Genomic DNA, 20,344 nt, shown 5'->3' on the forward strand with positions numbered 1-20,344 from the left:
CCTGTTTTTTTTCCAACGCTGACAAAACACGAGAGCTCTCGGTCGATTAAGATCGGGTGTTATAGTTCGTAACAGGAACTTTCACCTTCGGGCGAAAAGTTAAATGCTCTGCTGAAACGAATTTATTATTAATGCGAAAGCATTATATAGCTCAGTGCCAAGGTCATGTCGGCAAAACTTGTCCGCGAAATGTGTCCCCACGATGACGTCGCACAGACGAGTGATTGTGTATGAGTATAATGTAATTGAGTAGAGTATGTAATAGGTAATGGTAAAGCATGACGACCTCACATCATTAATTAGTTAATGTTGATTAATAAAGGCAATAAGAGCTAATTACAAAATATGAAAAAAATAAAAGTCACGTGAAAAGGTGACCTAAAAATCGAAGTCACGTGTAAGAGTTGTGACGCCACTTCGTCATCTGAGAAGATGACGCAGAATTGAAAGTCACGTGTAATGTGGCGACATCACATTAAATTCACGTGAGAGGATGGCTTGCAAAATTTAGGAAATGATGACATTACTCCCGAGCTGAGTCACAATCGCTGCCACGGGCTGAGAGGAGGAAGGACGGAAACAGGCGCGGCGCAAAACCGCGTCCGCCGAAGCGGGTTTCAGTAATACATATCCCAGGCGCAGACGAAATCCCAGCAATGGCATCATTGGTTGACCTCAATGTGGTGGCAGTTCTCCCGGATACATTCACCAAAATTTTCAGCAACCGTTCGTCGTGCAGCATTAGGATAGTGTCATACCATTACTCTTTGCATATTGCTTGCATGTTGTAGTCAATTTGAAGGCTAGCTTGTGAAAGAGGTTCGGACGAATGACATAAGCACCTTCAATTGCATGCTTTCTGAGACCACATTTTCTCTTAAGGCGCGGTTGAGGAGTCGACCTAGATTGCGAGATGTGAGAGTTACTGCGCCCTTTCTTTTCCTCAAAAAGCTATTTCCGTATTAAAATTTAGACGCAACGGTTCTTCGTGTTGTAGCATGTCCTCCCCCCCCCCCCAAAAAAAAAAATATGATATAACGAAAAAGACCGGATGTAACGGAGGGTCGCAGTATGTCGTAACCGCAAATTGCCGAAGCGGGTAGCAGTCACACGCAGCAGCAGCAACAAACGCAACACTTTCGCATTTCTCCACTGAAGCAGCTCCTGTGCCCTCCTAACTTTTTTAAGGCGCCCAATGAAAAGCTTGCCTTGGAATACTCTCGGCGTCTTCTTTCCGCACCCGCTTTTTGTCACCGCCTGTGACAATATGTTGTATCTCTTTGTCACGTCGACCGTAATACTAGCGTATATAGGAAGTGGAGATGTAAGCTTATGTAAACATCCAAGCATCTCGGCTCTCGTGTGATACCTCTTGCCATCTTGCGCAGCACTCATGTGTTGCCCTTTTTTGCCTTTTTTGCTCTTCCACGCAGCCCTGCTTTAGTCAGATACATTTTCTCCTGCGTCATCCCTGGTCCAAGTTCTTCCTCTTCCGTAGAAGTGGCGAGAGGGTTGACAAGTGGCAGATGGAGAGAGACGTCCTGAGCACCACACTGCTGGCTTCACACAGACGCCATCACGGCCCTCGTACGCCACCGCATTTAAAACACCAACGATAAACAATCCGTGGACTGCAAGGGCACGATCCACTTCACAAGCAACGGCAAGTGAAACGAATTGGTATGAAGCACACCAGTAATGAGGGCTATTAAAGGTAGCGACAGAAGTGCTTCGAAATCATCGAAGCTAGCAAATGCCGTTACAGAAAAAATTAGTAACTCCCGATCTGTACTCGCAAGTAAATTAGGCTAAGGCAAGCTCTACAAGGTCGGTCACTCCTAGCGTGAATACCCGAGTGTGCGACCGGAGAGCGTCCATCGCAGCTGCGCATCGAAATGGCAGTTCCAGCTGCGCCACTTTGCTTCAAGGCACAGCCGTGAAGAGCCAACTATTGGCGGAAAGGCCACGCAGTCGACTGTTCTTACTAAGAGTGGACTAGCGTGTACCAGCACTTTTTCCAATACTTTTTTTTACGATGAATAGGGGCATTCTTCCTGATTTTTAAGGCGTATGTGGATCAAATATTGGTCCTCTTAAAGGGCCACTACGGAGAAATACAAGGTTACCTCTAATCTAGACTATGCCATTTCGACAGTTCAAAGACATTGAGCGAGAACGAAGCTTTTACAAGTAAGAGAAGGACGTAAGGTTATACACTGGTTGCCCACACCTGCTGGTTCTGCAAGCAAAGTGCCTAAGTCGACACCGAATCTGGAACGCCGACCCCAGAAGCCAGACAACGCGCGCTGAAGTTTCTTGCGTTGACCCCAGTGCCAAAAGAAAGCCTAGTGAGAAGAGGAAGCATTTCTGGCGCACTGCGGTGCTTTTCAACGCCACCTGCCTGCGCATATAGGCATGAACTTCCGCGCTCTATTGCAACCACACGTAGCACAGGTCAGCTTCTTGGGCTACGTTGAGATGGCCTACGTAAGGAATGTTACCGGTCAAACGCGTGCCTCTTACCGTTCTTTAAGGCTTCGATTTTAGCAAGGTGGTACTGATTCATCATTATCATGGCGGGAACACAGATCAGACAAAAGAAAAAACACACAACACAGGCGCTGACTCGCAACTGATTTTTATTCGGTGAAGCAACCCTTTTAAGCTTTCCTTCTCCCAAAAAAAACACCAATAGTAAAGGAAGAAACCAAAGCTAATATTTACACCGAACGGTGGAAAACACAGACCACAACGCGGCGGGGCAAGCGGGCTTGAAAGTTAGGCGTTTTTATAGATAAACAGGGAATCTCCTTATCACTGAGTGTTGTGGCTAGATCACTCGTGCAAACGTCTGTGTTATTGTGAACATGGAAGGCTTCTAAAATTTCTCGTGTTAGCTGGTCTTTGTTTGCCGAGGATGATGGAGTTTGAAAATAGAGCAGTGCAAGTCCGTTTCCTTCAGTGGATGACAAGGTTGCACGAACAACCATTGGAACGGGAATTAATGTGCTCGCTTAGACGAATGTTTCAGTATTGTCACATCTATACGTACCAGCAGCGCGAACACAAAGCAGAAAGAAGATAGTACAGAGCGCTGATCATTCAACTTTCATTTGAAGAAAACTGAACCCGCACTTATATACGCACACAAGGTAAAAACCCCCCAGGGGGAGTAATCAAGGCGCGGGAACGAACCGGGACCCACTAGGGCATCAAAAGATAACAATAATCACACTATACAATGAGTTCCATGAAATGAAGCACGAATGACATGTGGAAACACGAATAGAAGAACAGGATTGAGTGTGCACTAATGACAACAAAAGATGGAAAGAAATGAAAGAACAGAAATGAGGGCGCGAATTTTGCTAGAAAGCATGAGAAGGCGAGAATACGGTAAAAATATTAGCGAACGAAGGATGAGCGCCAACAATTAACACAGCTAGAAAGAAAATGAAACATACGAAGAACGCCTCTAAAAAAATCTAAACTCTCAAAATATTAAATGAAAGAACTCATCTATTTGTCGTAGTGACAGCGCTCTCGCAGTCGTCCGTCCGTCCGGTCCCGGTCACCACGCTTAATCTGAAGAGCACCGAAACAGGCGTCCGCACCGCACCACTGCGAATTCTCCAATCACTAGACGCATTCACTAGACGCGCGCCACCTGCTGGACCATCGCTGTAGTTTGCGTGTTGGGGTTAGACGCGCGCCACCTGCTGGACCATCGCTGTAGTTTGCGTGTTGGGGTTTCTGTGGGCACAGCATGATGGCGCTACGACTGCACGCTATGAAGGAAGGGAATTCACCGGAAACTTACTTCACTATTCGCTTACTTGGGATATCTGTAATTTTCAATGTTCGTAGTTAAATTATTCATGCACGCCTCAGTACTCGAAGGTACATTCCATAGACAGGTGTGCATTCAGTAGACGTGCCTGCATTCACTAAGAAGAGTAGGGCAGGCGTACCGGATTCGAGGTGCCCTCTTATCGCATGCCGGTGGCCCGGGTTCGATTCTCACCTACAATTTTCTTCCGTTTTTGTATTAATTGGAACCGCTTCAAGGTCATATCTGCACTGTTCAAGGTTATCCGTGAAGACACTGCGAAATCGGCGCCGTCAGGCGAATGAAACTTCCGCTTTAAAAATATCCCGTAAGCTCCTTGGTTTTGGAGACTGTTGGCCGCCGTCATTTATGTCATAACGAGCACCTCCTTCCATTTCCTTGTCATCTAAACAGTCCATCGAGGGCCTCGAATCTGTCTTGATATCGTAGGTAACATAAGAGGGTTTTCGCACAGCTCCCACCCTCCTCGTTCAACCTCGTTCCTAAGTGGCACTCACTGTAATGCACGACGTACTACGTCCACCGCTATAGACGAGAATGGCACTGGTGAACACCCTCGAGGTTCACTGACACTCATATAAATATTCCCGAAAGCAGATGATTAGACAGCTGCCACCTTAGCTCCTTTGGTAGAGCACCGGACACGTAATTCGGAGATCGTGGGTTCCGATCCCACCGGCGGCATGTGGTTGTTTATTCTTCTCCTCTGATAATAATAATGACTAGTTTTGGGGGAAAGGAAATGGCGCAGTATCTGTCTCATATATCGTTGGACACCTGAACCGCGCCGTAAGGGAAGGGATAAAGGATGGAGTGAAAGAAGAAAGGAAGAAGAGGAGGGCTCCGGAATAATTTCGACCACCTGGGGATCTTTAACGTGCACTGACATCGCACAGCACACGGGCGCCTTAGCGTTTTTCCTCCATAAAAACGCAGCAGCCGCGGTCGGGTTCGAACCCGGGAACTCCGGATCAGTAGTCGAGCGCCCCAACCACTGAGCCACCGCGGCGGGGCCTTCTCCTCTGTTCCCATTCATAAAAACTACAACATCCGATATGCTATTTGGTTTCGGTGACTGTTCGCTTCCGTCATTTATGTCAACTTGTTCACATGTATAGATGTATGATATTGCACAGCTAGCCCGGTTGCTACTATGGAGTAATTTTTAAAACTATCAGTTTTTGCTCACTTTCCTACAGAGTGTTTTCAGTTATATGGGAGTGTGAACCTGCTTCTAGAATGATTAACAGTCGACTACTACTTAACTCATTCATTTCTTTCTGATGCACTTCTATTTGTTCGCAACATGAAAGTGTACTGCTTAACCATTGCTAGCCTCACGTACTTAGATGAACACTATCGTAAATAAATAGGCAGGAATGCTGTGATAAGTAGGGTTTAACTTCCATGCTGCACATGGTCTGTCAGCGCGCGTAGTCCATGGCTCCGGATTAACTTCGACCACCTTGCAATCTTTGTAGTTTGCGCTGATAACATTCGATTCCTCGTTGGGCTACGCAGCCGAATGCAGTACTAGCCGACGCACCACAACGGTGACAAAAGTAAATAATTTTATTGCCTCTCTGTAAAATGCCTACCTTAGAAATGACTACAAGGGTTTTTGATATAGGCTACAACCCCCCCCCCCCCTGCTTTAATGTGCAAGTATCTGTAGGAGAACGATATAAATAAGTAATTTCACATGGAATCGTAGATGTCGGAAACGCTGGTGCTGAATGAATATTTGAAGACAGCGCTAGGCACCACGCTGACGCTGCTGTTTCTGGTCTCTTTCTTTTCGGAGAAGATGTCTTCGTTTCCGCCGCCGTCGCCGGACAGTGCTGTGATGTCCTCTGTGGCGCCGGTGTCCAACTGGAAAGGCGGCGTGGTGGGCGCAGCGGTGCTGCGGGGCCCCGTCCGCTGCAGTGGGTACAAGTACAGCGGCAGCTCGTGGGCCGCCGGGACGAAGAAGAGCACCAGGACGGCCACGGCCAGGGCAATCAGCGTTACGCTGCAGCAGAAGCACGCCGTGAAGCTGGGGAGCTCGTGGCGGGCTTCTTCCTCCAGCCTCTCCAGTTCTGCCCTGGAACCCCGGGCCTCGCATATCAGACCCCGCAGCGAAGACGCCAAAGCACCCGTCACGCGAACGTGCTGGCTTCATCGAAAGTTCGCAGCTGGCAATAGATCGAAACATTGTAAATTCCCTCGCAGCTCTCTTAGTGCAAGAGCACTAATCAAGATGTTTAGAGCAAACAAAATCGTTTCTTCCCGATTGTGTGTCCAAGAAGTGCGATTGTATGTTGTTGTTGCCTCAAGCACGATGGCACATACCCACGGTGGGAGATTGGCCAGGGTTGGGTGTATGTCCAAATAAGAAAAAAACTCATCCAGGTTAATCTCCAACGGCTCATAAATATAGAGGAATCTGTGAGGAAAAAAATATCACGAATTTTGAGATATATTGAGGAGATAGGAATAAAAATCGAAGAAACAAAGCAGTTTTGGTTGAATAACTAAATTTAAAAGAACTAATCAGGAAAAAATAATTTGAGAGAAATAAAGGCATCGAGAAGTTACCAGAACAAATCTCCCGATTTCAATAAAATATTTGTGAAGAAACTGACACGCCTGCCTAATGGCATGCCCTCTGACGCTTTCACCGAAGGAGAGGAGGGCGGCAACAGTAAACGGCAGCCCTAATTGAGCGAGAGTATTTTGCCAAAACTAAGTTCTCTGCCGTGCAATCCTCCTGCAGAAGTGGCTGAAATGATCTATCGTTTCAATGTCCCCTCATGACGCACATAGATTCGCCGGCGTGAACCCAGAACAGCATAAATATAGATTAAGGCGAACGATCCTGCAGCGCAACCGGGTCATGGAAACCTCACATTGTCTGGATCCGCAAGAACGTACTGCCGCGAATATTTGCAGTGTGTTCGTTTTCAAATCTGCCGCCACATCACTTTATCGCTTTGTTTGCTACGCAAGACGCGACTAGATTTATCTCGATTGATCGCAGCCAGGCAGAGCTGATTCTACGTTGTTCCGGAATGTTCTAGTAACTTTGCGCTCTTTATCTCGAAAGTTCGCTATCAGCTTTAAATTGAGCACGGCCGACAGCGGCCTGCATTCTGTTCGACGACCGCCAAGCACGTTTGTCACTTCGCCGCCGCCGAGTGATTCAGTCCATTTTGGGTGCAAGTCAGCCCGATAAACAATTTTCTTTTAGAAGACCCTTTCGTCCGTCTTCATCGCTGCTTAGACTGCCGTCACCATACGTGTCATCTGGTGGAGGTGCGGGGTAGCCTTCCATGTTCCGGACGCCCCCTTCAAGTCGTGAAGCCAGCCCTCAGCGATTCGCACCCGAGGACGAGCCAGCAGCTCAGCGAGAAAGCCGACATCTCCAGGGAGAGGAGCCTGAGTACGGGAAACTGCCGGACTGTATCAGACAGCAAAAAGACGCTGCTACGAGCACCGCAACCTCGCCGAAAATGTCGACACCGATCATACTACAGCAGCCGCGAGTGCCGCCAACTTTCAATGGATCCCTAGGCGAAGACCCTGAAGAATGGTTGGATCAATTTGAGCGCGTGGCGTCATTCAACAAGTGGGATAATGCGGCAAAAATTGAACACGTGTTCTTCTCACTGGATGGCTTCGCACGCACGTGGTACGAAAACTACGAGTCGTCCCTTACTACATGGGAGCTATTCAAGAGAGAACTATTGAAGGTATTCACCAGTGTCGTGAGGAAAGAAAGAGCCGAACGACTCCTCGAGTCCAGGATCCAGCTTCCGAATGAGCCCGTCTGCGGTTACGTCGAGGAGATGAAGCGCCTATTTCGCCGCGCCGACCCCGGGATGACCGAGGAAAAAAAGTTCAGTTTTTAATGCGCGCCGTAAAAGAACAGCTCTTTGGCAGCCTCGTCCGCCAGCCGCCAACGACAGTCGATGAATACATGCAAGAAGCCTGCACGATTGAGAAGAACCTCGGCGTCCGAGCTCGGCAGTACAATCGCCCTTCCTCTGCCTGTGCTATCCGTTCGGACACGCCGGCCACCACCAGTGACAGCCTGCGGGAAGTTATCCGCGAAATCGTCCGACAGGAGCAACGCCGATTACTGCCATCTTCCCCACAGCCACAAGCTGCGACTCTGATGGTCGTGATACGGGAAGAAGTGCAACAGGCACTTGGCACCCCGACGGCCACAGAACCCCAGTCCATGACCTACGCCGCTGCAGTAAGGACTGCCCAGCCCCAACGACAACCCCCACGTCCTCCCCGAGATCAGCCACTTGCTCCACAACGTCGCCTCCCAGCCCCCGCCCGCCCAGTCTATGACCGACGCTCAAGCCCCACGAAATGCGACGCCTGGAGGACTTCCGACAACCGGCCGTAGTGCTTCCATTGCGGTGAGGCCGGTCATATTCTTCTTCACTGCCCGTACCGACGTATCGTTCTTCGAGGATTTGCCGTTAACGCACCACGACCACGCTTCGGACAACGTCCCCAGGAAATCGACGAGTGCCTGCGTCGAGAAGAGTACACGCCGAACTGCTTTTCGCGCTCACCATCGCCGACAACCTCGCGCTTTGCGTCGCCACGCCGCAGCTACGCAGCCGCAGTACGATGAAGGTCTCCCAGCGCCCGTAGGGGAAACTAATGGCAGCAACCTCTGGAGGTGAGGTTGCTCAAGAGCGAAACGCCGAAGATCCTCCACCGACCACGCCCCATGAAGACGCTGCACTTGCGACGCCGCATGTAGAACAGGCACTCGCTGCACCGACGCCGCACACAATGACAATGAGAACCCCGACCACGACGCAGGCTGCCTTGAAAACGACGCCGCCATCCAGAAGAGCTTCGACCACAGGCCCAACCCGCGACTCGCATACGCGACGAAGCCGTGACCCGAAGCCAAGAGCGACGTGCAATGCAAGAGCCAGGACCTCCGACTTAGAAGTGACTATCGACGGCCGGAAAGTTACCGCTCTAGTCGACACAGGAGCCGATTACTCGGTGATGAATGGAACATACGCTGCGCAGCTGAGAAAAGTCACAACGGCTTGGGACGGCCCACAAATTCGCACCGCAGGGGGCCACCTCATTACGCCATCAGGACGATGCACAGCGCGAGTGACTGTCAAAGGACATACCTATCCTGCGACCTTTGTTGTGCTACCGCAATGCTCCCCTGAAATGATCTTGGGTATGCATTTCCTTAATGAGCATCAGGCGATCATCGACCTGCGATCCAAGCTGATCACGCTTTCGACGGACGAAGCCATCGCTTCGATGAAAACTCGGGAAAATCACGTTGCCCTGAGGGTCCTGGAGGAAGAAGTGAGCGTCCCACCCCGATCAAGCATTATCCTGACCGCAGGTGCCACGAAAGCCATTAACGCTGAAGCCATCATCGAGGGCAACATGCAGTTGCTCCTAGACCGAGGAATCAGCATCGCAAGAGGCATCGCACATTTGCGCAATGGCCAGGCCGAAGTACTGCTGACTAACTTCAGCGAATAATACCGGCACATTAACAGAGGAACTACGATTGCTTTCTTCGACGAAATATCTGACGTACGAGACTCCTTCGTTCTCTCCGACCCCTCCGCAGAAGATTCGCCTGACCAAGAGAACTCGCCCACTTTCGACATCAACCCAGCCCTGCACCGGAACAGACAAGACCAGATCCCCAATCTGCTTCAAAGCTACAGTGAGTGTTTTTCGACATCGCCGAAGGTGCGACAAACACCAATTGCCAAGCATCGCATTATAACGGATCAACACGTCCAACCTCTCCGTCAAAGCCCCTACCGTGTGTCACCGGAGAGAGACAAGCCATCCGGGACCAAGTCGATGAAATGCTTCGCGACGGCGTCATCCAGCCTTCAAACAGCCCATGGGTGGCCCCGGTTGTTCTAGTGAGAAAGAAAGACGGCTCACTTCGATTCTGCGTGGATTACCGCCGCTTGAACAACATAACAAAGAAGGACGTCTACCCCCTCCCCCGCATCGACGACACACTGGACCGCCTCTGCAACGCCAAATATTTCTCATCGATGGACCTCAAGAGCGGCTACTGGCAAATTGAGGTCGACGAAAGAGATCGCGAGAAGACAGCATTCATCACTCCGGATGGGCTGTTTGAGCTCAAGGTGATGCCATTTGGTCTCTGTTCCGCACCAGCGACGTTTCAGCGAGTAATGGATACAGTGCTGGCAGGCCTGAAGTGGCAAATTTGTCTGGTATATTTAGATGACGTCGTTGTCTTCGCCTCGAACTTTGAAGAGCACCTCAAAAGACTTCGAACAGTACTAGACGCAATCAAGTCGTCTGGCCTAACCTTGAAAGCAGAGAAATGCCACTTTGCTTACGAAGAGCTGCTGTTTCTAGGCCACATCGTTAGCAAGAAAGGAGTACGCCCAGAACCGCAGAAAACAGCTGCTATTGAACAGTTTCCACCACCGGCCGATAAGAAAGCAGTGCGCAGATTTCTCGGACTGTGCGCCGATTTGTGAAAAACTTTTCGCGCATCGCCGAGCCCCTCACCCAACTAACGAAGGCAGACGTGCCGCTTAAATGGGAAGCGCCGCAAGCAGAAGTCTTGAACGAACTTCAGCGTCGATTACAGTCCCCACCGATCCTTGCGCATTTTGATGAAAACGCCGACACTGAAGTTCATACCGACACAAGCAGCGTGGGACTAGGCGCCGTCCTCGTTCAAAAAAGCGACAGGCTGGAGAAAGTCATCGCATACGCTAGCCGTTCCCTTTCCAAGGCCGAGGCTAACTATTCGACAACTGAGGAGTGCCTTGCCATCATCTGGGCTACGTCAAAATTCCGCCCTTACCATACGGCTGGCCGTTCAAGGTAGTCAGCGACCACCACGCGCTATGCTGGCTTGCCAATTTGAAGGACCCGTTTGGCCGACTCACTCGATGGAGTCTGCGTCTCCAGGAGTTTGACGTCACCGTCGTTTACAAGTCCGGACGCAAGCACTCTGACGCCGATTGCCTCTCACGAGCCCCTGTAGATGCACCGCCGCCGGACGACGATGAGGATGCCTTCCTGGGACTCATCAGCCCAAGCTCTTTTGCTCTGCAGCAACGCTCGGACCCCGACCTAAAAGGCCTCATCGAGTACCTGGAAGGCAAGGTTTCTTCACCCCCCGCTTCATTCAAGCGAGGACTGTCTTCCTTCTGTGTGCAGAATGAGGTCCTTGTGAAGAAGAACTTTACAGCGAACAAAACAGCCTACCTCCTTGTTGTACCTACATGTCTCCGCGAACGAGGCCTACAGGCTTCACACGACGAGCCGACAGCTGGTCATCTCGGGTTTACTCGATCTTTCCGCCGCATCCAAGACAAGTATTACTGGCCCCGACTGTCTGCCGATGTCCCACACTATGTGAAAACCTGCCGAGATCGTCAGCGACGAAAGACTCCTCCCACACGACCAGCAGGATTTCTGAGCCCCATTGAACCTCCCTCAAGGCCCTTTCAGCAGATTGGCATGGACTTGCTTGGCCCTTTTCCAACGTCAATATCTGGAAATAAGTGGATCATCATAGCGACCGACTACCTGACCCGCTACGCCGAGGCGAAAGCCCTACCGAACGGAACAGCAGCAGAAGTCGCCAAATTTTTCGTGGAGTGCATTCTTCTTCGACACGGCGCCCCCGATGTGCACATCACGGACAGAGGAACAGCATTCACGGCGGAACTAACGCAAGCCATCCTACGCTACAGCCAAACCAGCCACCGGAGGACAACTGCATACCATCCGCAGACCAACGGACTGACCGAGCGCCTGAACAAGACCATCGCCGATATGCTCGCTATGTATGTCGATGCCGAACACAAAACCTGGGATGTCGTCCTGCCTTACGTCGTAATCGCCTACAACACCGCAGTGCAGGAGACAACCCAGATGACGCCTTTTAGGCTCGTTCATGGCAGGGAGGCCACGACCACGCTAGACGCCATGCTGCCCAACGTTACAGAAGAACAGAACGTCGACGTTGCCGCCTAACTTCAACGCGCAGAAGAAGCTCGAAGGCTTGCCCGATTACGGATCAAAAATCAGCAGCGGTCCGACGCCAGACGCTACAACCTACGAAGACGCAATGCGGAATACAAGCCGGGAGAACAAGTCTGGGTGTGGACGCCCATTAGCCGCCGTGGATTGAGTGAAAAGCTTTTGCGCCGCTATTTTGGCCCGTACAAGGTTCTTCGTCGGCTGGGTGAACTGGATTATGAAGTCATCCCTGACGCAATGACTGCACACCAGCGACGCCGCGTACGACCAGAAGTTGTCCATGTAGTCCGTCTGAAGCCGTATTATGAGCGCTAAAGGCCGCTGCATTTCCATGCTCTATTTTCGCAAGATCCGTTTTTTTTTTTCTTACTAGTCGCATTTTGTTTTAATGCATCGGGTCGATGCTTCTTTGAGAGGGGAGTAATGCCGCGAATATTTGCAGTGTGTTCGTTTTTCAAATCTTCCGCCACATCACTTTATCGCTTTGTTTGCTACGCAAGACGCGACACAGATTTATCTCGATTGATCGCAGCCAGGGAGAGCTGATTCTACGTTGTTCCGGAACGTTCTAGTAATTTTGCGCTCTTTATCTCGAAAGTTCGCTATCAGCTTTAAATTGAGCACGGCCGACAGCGGCCGGCATTCTGTTCGACGACCGCCGAGAACGCTTGTCGCTTCGCCGCCGCCGAGTGATTCAGTCCATTTTTAGTGCAAGTCAGCCCGATAAACAATTTTCTTTTAGAAGACCCTTTCGTCCGTCTTCATCGCTGCTTAGACTGCCGTCACCACTACGTGACAGTACGTATGTTCCATGGGATTTTTGAATGTTCGAAATCCGGTGTATCAAGGATGTGCTCATGGCTCAGGTACTGGTGTATTTGGTAACGTTCATAACGGGTCGTGGCCAGCAGTGTGAGGTTCGGAACGACATGGCCAACAGGCCCATTCCTGGATGATTTCGGTGAGAAATCGGCAATCAAATTGGAAGTAATTCCGCAATGCCCTGGGATCCACTGAAAACGTAGCTTTTCGACTTGAAGTGGCACAAAGTACATTACGGATCGATCACCATCATCATCATCAGCCTTACTGCACCCACTGCAGGGCAAAGGCCTCTCGCATGTCTCTCCGATTAACCCTGTCTTTTGCCAGCTGCATCCACCCTTTGCCTGCAAACTTCTTAATCTCATCCGCCCACCTAACCTTCTGCCGCCCCCTGCTACGCTTACTTTCCCTAGGAATCCACTCCGTTACCCTTAAAAACCAGCGGTTATCTTGCTATCGCATTACATGCCCTGCCTAAGCCCATATCTTCCTCTTGATTTGGACTAGGATATAAATAATCAGCGTTTGTTATCAATAACTCTGTCCGCTTCCGGTCTCTTAACGTTACACCTATGATTTTTCTTTCCATGGCTCGCTGCGTTGCCCTTAATTTAAGCTGACCTCTTTTCGTTAGCCTCCACGTTTCTGCCCATACAGGTGAGTACCGGTAAGATACAGGTGTTGTACACTTTTCTCTTGAAGGAATTTTGTAAACTGCCACTCATGATCTGACAGAACCTGCCATATGCGCTCCACCGCATTCTTCTTCTTCTAGTTATCTCCCTCCCATGATCCGGATCAGCTGTCACTACCTGCCCAAAGTATTCCTTTGCAACTTCCAGCCTCTTACTGCCAATTGTGAAGTACTGTTCCCTTGCTAGACTGTTGAACATTATCTTGGTTTTCTGCATGTTAATTTTTAGACCCAGCGTTCTGCTCTGCCTGTCTAACTCATTGATCATGATTTGCAGTTCACCTCTTGAGTGACTCAGCAAGGCAATGCCATCAGCAAATCGCAGATTATTTAGGTATTTTCCATTAGCTCTTATTCCCAACTGTTCCCAATCCATGGCTAGGAATACCTCATGTAAACAGGCGTTGAACAGCATTGGCGAGATCGTGTCTCCTTCTCTGACGCCCTTCCTTATTGTAATTTTATTGCTGAATTTATGGAGGACTACAGTAGCTGTGCAGTTGCGATTTATATATATATATATATATATATATATATATATATATATATATATATATATATATATATATATATATATATATATGTAGTATTGTGCGTTTTTATCGCTGACATTTTCAAAAATTTCACCGCCTCAACCGCTGGCTCGTTTGCGGTGAAACTGCACACAGAGCTTGCGTATTATGGTAACTTTTGTATCGTAGCAAGTTTGACAATGGTACTTACTTTGTTCAGGCGCACATGATGCGAAAACGTGAGCGTCTACGAGAGATCGGCGAGCCAAAACCCGCACTCGACGCTTTTTCCCTGAGAACCGGCAGTGGCGCCATCTGCTTTGGGCAGTGGAAACCGTCACGGCAAGGCCGCCGAGGCGAGCATTGCAAATAATATTCTTTAAAAGGTAAAGCCTCGTTAAATCATTTGTTCCGATATTTTTTCGCTTAATTAGTCGAAAATGTTGTAAGCGCTTCAGTAGAAGCAGACGAAACGACAGGAACGGCATATTCAAACGGCCCGCGCTCCTTGCAACGCTCTCCTCGACGGCCTTGTCGTGACGCTTTGCGCTACCGCAAACATATGGCGACACTGCCGCCCTTCAGCGAAAAAGCGTCGTCTGCGGGTTTTGGTTGCCGATCTCTACGTAGACGATTGTTTTCGCATCATGCACGGCTCAACTAAGTAAGTACCGTTGTTAAACTTGCTACGATACAAAAGTTACCATAATACGCAAGCTCTGTGTGCAGTTTCACCGCAAACGAGCCAGCGGTTGAGGCGGGGAAATTTTTGAAAGTGTCAGCGATAAAAACGCACAACACTGTATATACCAGAAGTGATATCTGGCAGCTGATTTGGTCAATATAATATAAAATCACCAAAAATTGAAGAAACATAACAGGATTTATTTCACGACGTTTCGGCTGGAGGACCAGCCTTTTTCGAGTGTAGTACAGCGTTTTAATCACGCAGCTTTTATAGAGCGTGCGCGAGGTACAAAGTTTACAGCAAAGCACGAGCTCAAAACACTAGGGGGGGGAGGGAAGAGACCAGGAAGAACATTTTTTTTTAACAAAGGAAGAGAGAGAATCGGTGACAATCTAAGAAGGCGTCTCCTAACCTGAATGCAGGTGTTCCCAAAGGGCCGGAAAATTTTTTTTAATAACAAAAGAATAAAAAGAGTAAGATAATAAAAATATAAAAAGGGGAGATTCTTTCGAACCACCTCAGGGCTGCCTGGGAGGCCCTCGAGGTGTCGCTCCTCTCAGCATTTTGGTGACAAGCGTGGAGGGCTCGACCCCTGTACAAGGAGGAAGCTACATTCCAGAGAAACTGGTAGGGGGGGGGGGGGTGGGAGGGGAGTAAAGAGGAATGCAAACGAGACCTCTAACAAAGAAAAAAGGACAAAAAAAGGAAAAAAGAAAGTAGTGAAAAACGGAAAGAAGAGCCATTGTACAAGGCTTGGTAATATCGTAATACCAGTTTCTCTGGAATGTAGCTTCCTCCTTGTACAGGGGTCCAGCCCTTCACGCTTGTCACCAAAATGCTGAGAGAAGCGACACCTCGAGGGCCTTTCCAAGGCAGCCCTGAGGTGGTGGGAAAGAATCTCCCCCTTTTTCTAATTTTATTATGTTAATCTTTTTATCCTTTTGTTATTAAAGAAAAATTTTTCCGGCCCCTTGGGAACACCTGCATTCAGGTTAGGAGACGCCTTCTTAGATTGTCACCGATTCTCTCTCTTCCTTTGTTAAAAAAAAACTGTTCTTCCTGGTTTCTTCCCTCCCCCCCCCCCCTAGTGTTTTTAACAAACTTTGTACCTCGCGCACGCTCTATAAAAGCTGAGTGTTTCAAAAGCTGTGCTACACTCGAAAAAGGCTGGTCCTCCAGCCGAAACGTCGTGAATTAAATCCTGTTATGTTTCTTCAATTCTTGGTGATTTTATATTATATATATATATATATATATATATATATATATATATATATATATATATATATATATATATATATATATATATATATATATATATATATTTATATATATATATATATATTGTGACGCTCACGAAGAGGCGATGCCTAGTCTATTTGGTCGGCATCGCTGGGTAGAGAGAGGAAGAGGAGAACGAGGTGGTTGGTGGCGTCTGGTGCTTGGAGATTGGACCCCATCTGGTTTGTCAGTCGCCCGTCGTGGTTTGAATAAACCCCGGACGTAACATCTTGGTGGAAGGTGCCTGGTATACTGTTTCCCCGAAGAGGGATCCCCTGCTTCACCGTCGCTGGAGTCGTCACATTGCTGGTCTACCGCCTTCTGTGCCCATGATGTCCCTGGACGGCGACGCTCCGAGGTCTGTGCCCAGCAGTTCGTGGCAGCATTACCGGGAGCCACGGTCGTTCGCGGGCTCAACCAGCGACGACGTGGATGAATGGCTCACCCACTACCTACGCGTGAGTCGCTACAATAAGTGGAACTCCTCCGCTCGACTTGCCAATGTTGTGTTTTCCCTAACGGACACGGCCCTAACGTGGTATGACAACCACGATGATTATTTCACAACGTAGGACTGCTTTGTAGAGGAGCTGAAGAAGTGCTTCGGCGACTCAGTCGCGAAGAAGAAGCGTGCTGAGCAAATGCTTGCGTAAAGGGCTCAGCTTCCCGGTGAGACATGTACGAAGTAGAAAGAGGAAATCGTCAAGTTATGCAAGGTCGTCTCTCCGAACATGACAGAAGAGGACAAAGTTGGCCATTTACTTAAAGGATTCGCCGAAGTCGTCTATAATTTTCTTATTGTCAAAGAATGTCTTGAGTCCATGTCCGACGTAATCCAGCACTGCCGCACATTTGAAACATTGAAAATGCGTCGCATCACACCTAAATTTGGCCGATTGGCCGGGGTGACGACGGTGGCAGCTGTAGACACATCATCGTCATGTGATCTGGCTTCCATCGTCCGCGAAGAGTTGACCAGGTCGTTGAACCTCACACGGGATTTCTCAGCTCTCCCTCCTGTGTATCCCACGCGCCCTCCTCCGCCAGCCGCCGTTAACGCAGCGGACTTTGAGGAGCACCGGGTACCCCGAGGGCTGCAGCCGAGCAACATACCGCGATCGGCCCCGGAACACCGGTCCCGATTTTACCATCCTACGCCGGCCACATACGACGAGAACTTTCGGCCCGGTCCTTCGTATGATGACTACTTGCCGGGGCAGCCTGCTGCTGATTTTTCTCTTGTGTGCTACCGCTGTGGCCAACCCGGTCACATCTCGCGATTTTGTCCCCGTCGACGACAGTGACAGCCCTCCTGTTACGGTTCCTCTACCTATCCTCCACGGCTGAATTACCAACCAGCTTCTGCCCGGTACCCATCCTACACGCCTGATTCCGACAACCCATGGTCTGCGCAAATGAGAAATCGTTCGCCGGCATCGCATAGATGTGTGACACCCCTTCCAGCTCTCCGCACTCGTCGATCTCCATCACCCCGGCGCCGATCCTCCTCACCTCCGCCGGAAAACTAGTCGGCGCGACCGATGGGGGTGAGGTCGCTGGACGTCTGCCGCTGGAAGAGATACCTCTGCCTGTAGTAATGTTACGAAACAAACTGAATGTGCTAGTGGATGGATTACCTGTGCTGGCTTTAGTGGATACCGGTGCTACTGTTTCAGTTATGAGTGCTGCGTTTAAGTGTCGCCTCGGACGTAAAGTCTTGTTTCGATGAGACAAAAATGTCCAGTTTTGTGGTGTGAGTGGCGAACCGTTGCCTGCAGTTGGAGTGTGTAGTGTTAAGGTTTATTTGAGTGGTGAAGTGTTCAGCACGGAAATGGCGGTGCTCGCCCGGTCGACGCACGATGTTATTCTTGGCCTCGACTTTTTGCAGCTGTGTGGCGCTAACGTCGACTGTCACACCAGTGAGTTCAACGTCGGCAAATGTTCCACCTCTGGCCTTGTGGAAGGCTCGTGCAGTGAAGAAAGTGTGTTTTGTGTTACTCGAGATATTGTCATGCCTCCTCCTTCGGCTGTATGCGTACCCGTTTCCTGCCCCAATACCCCTCTCGACGTGTTTGATACGACTGTGGAGCCGAATAACTTTAACTGCATGAAGAAGAACATCTTGGTTCCTCATGCCATGGTTTCTGTCACCAACGGAAGCACTACTCTGGACAGTGAATTGTTCGACAGAATCTGTAGTTCTGCCTGAAGGCTTCAAGCTTGCGTCATGCAGCCACGACACGCCGGTATCCGTTGCATTGGTTACCACCGCCTTGGGCGCTGCACCACCAGAGCTTTACGACGAGTCGCAGTTTCTTCGCATGATCGACAAGTCGCTTTCCACGCATGAGCGTCGTGCTCTGTTGGCCATGCACAGGGTTGGCACAGGGTCGGACCTTGCACAGGGTTGACACTGGCGCCTCACATCCGATCCTACAAAAGCCCTATCGAGTGTCTCCGTCTGAACGCAAGGTGATTAATGAACAAGTGCAGGAGATGTTAACCAAAGGTGTTATACAAGAGTCCTCGAGTCCTTGGGCTGCTCCAGTAATCTTTGTGCGAAAAAAAGACAGATCATGGCGTTTCTGTGTGGATTACCATCGTCTAAATGCCGTCACCAGAAAAAAGCACGTTGTTGCGTATGCAAGTCGTTCACTCAGTAAGCCGGAGCGCAATTACACGGTCACCGAGCTGGAATGCCTCGCCGTCGTCTTCGCCACGCAGCGTTTCCGTTCGTATCTCTACGGACGCCCGTTCACCATCGTCACCGACCATCAAGCACTCTGCTGGCGCGTTAACCTTCGTGACCCTTGTGGGCGCCTTGCACGGTGGGCTCGCCGGCTACAAGAGTTTGACTACACAGTCGCCTACAAGAGCGGTCGCCGGCACGCTGACGCGGACTGTCTTTCGCGGTTGCCTCTTTCTGAGACAGAGTCTAACACTGATGATTTCGATCACTGCGTCGCGTCAGCCTCACCGTGTTTTCCCGACCTCGCCATATTCCAAGCCGAGCAGCAGCGAGATTCGACCCTGCGACCTCTTCTTGCGGAGGCTGAACACCCCTCCGGTGCAAACCACTTCTACTTGCGAGATGGTCTGCTATGGAAGAAAAATTATTCTTCTACGGGTAAGCGCTTCCTTCTGGTAGTTCCACAGAGCCTGTACACCTCCGTCTTGCAGGCCATGCACGACGACCCTACATCTGGACATCTTGGGTCGGCACGAACGCTCCACCGTGTCCAGGCCCGCTTCTATTGGCCGAAAATGTGCGCCACGACTGAGCAGTACGTCGCTAGCTGCCCTCAGTGCTAACAATATAAGCGCCTTACTAGCGTTGCTGCTGGTCAGCTTCACCCTGTGACACCACCTTCCGCACCATTCGAGCAAGTGGGCATAGACTTCCTTGGCCCATTTCCCAAATACTATCAAGGGAACAGATGGATAGTGGTGTGTGTTGATTACCTCACTCGGTATTGTGAAACGGCCTCCCTACCCTCGTCTACGGCGTCTCATGTGTCCTCGTTTATGATGCGCTCCATAGTTCACCGCCATGGACCCCAAAAAGTTATCAGTGACCGTTGTCGGCAGCTCACCGCTGACGTTGTCGAACAGCTTCTCCGTTCTTGCGCATCGCATTTTCGCCATTCTTTGCCTTACCATCCCCAGACGAATGGGCTAACTGAGCGCACGAACCCAACAATTACCAACAAGCTCTCAATGTACGTTGATTCGAAACATAAAAACTGGGACAGCGGCCTGCCGTTCATTACCTACGCGTTCAATACCGCGCGCCATGAGACTACTGGATTCAGCCCCTTATTTCTACTGTATGCTCGCCCTCCACGCTACACCCTGGACACCATATAACTATTTTCTGCCGAGTCTCATGAAGACCCTTCCATCGCCGAGACAGTTTGTCTCGTCGAAGAGGCCCGGCGTCTCGCCCGCCTTCGTGTTCTCGCCTCCCAAGATCGGGCCAAAGCGTGTTACAATGCCCACCGCCGTCACGTCACTTACAGACCTGGTGATTTGGTCTTTTTGTGGAAGCCTGTCCGAAAGCGGGGACTGTCCCAAAAGCTGCTGTGCCACTACGATAGACCATATGTCATTATTGAGATAAATAGTGGCCTCAACTACCGCATAGCGCGTCTCACGGCAAGCGGCCGTCGTTCTACAAGAACTGACGTGACTCACATTGCCCGGCTGAAGCCCTACCATTCCCGCGGTGCTTTTTGACTCGCCCAGCGGGCTTCGGCTGCGTAGGGGGAAGTGTGACGCTCACGTAGAGGCGATGCCAAGTCTATTTCGTCGACATCGCTGGGTTGAGAGAGGAAGAGAACGAGGTGGTTGGTGGCGTCAAGTGCTTGAAGATTGGACCCCATCTGGTTTGTCAGTCGCCCGTCGTGTAAAAATACTCTTCAGTACTCTTATGTAAAAATACTCTTCAAGAATTT

General features: G+C 50.0%; 2 protein-coding genes across 3 annotated transcripts in view; both read right to left on the minus strand.

Annotated features, from left to right (window-relative positions):
• The window catches only part of LOC144096778 (protein 5NUC-like), a 414,953-nt gene that overhangs the window by 252,681 nt on the left and 141,928 nt on the right, over positions 1–20,344 (minus strand). The window lies entirely within an intron of this gene.
• The window catches only part of LOC144096904 (uncharacterized), a 66,191-nt gene continuing 51,226 nt past the window's right edge, over positions 5,380–20,344 (minus strand). Inside the window, exon 3 of the mRNA XM_077629724.1 lies at positions 5,380–5,933. Within this exon, the coding sequence (XP_077485850.1) occupies positions 5,549–5,933 (385 nt within the window). The 3' untranslated portion in view covers positions 5,380–5,548. The remainder of the gene's footprint in view (positions 5,934–20,344) is intronic.

This window comes from Amblyomma americanum, chromosome 7, assembly GCF_052857255.1.
Source record: "Amblyomma americanum isolate KBUSLIRL-KWMA chromosome 7, ASM5285725v1, whole genome shotgun sequence".
Lineage (NCBI taxonomy): Eukaryota > Metazoa > Arthropoda > Arachnida > Ixodida > Ixodidae > Amblyomma > Amblyomma americanum.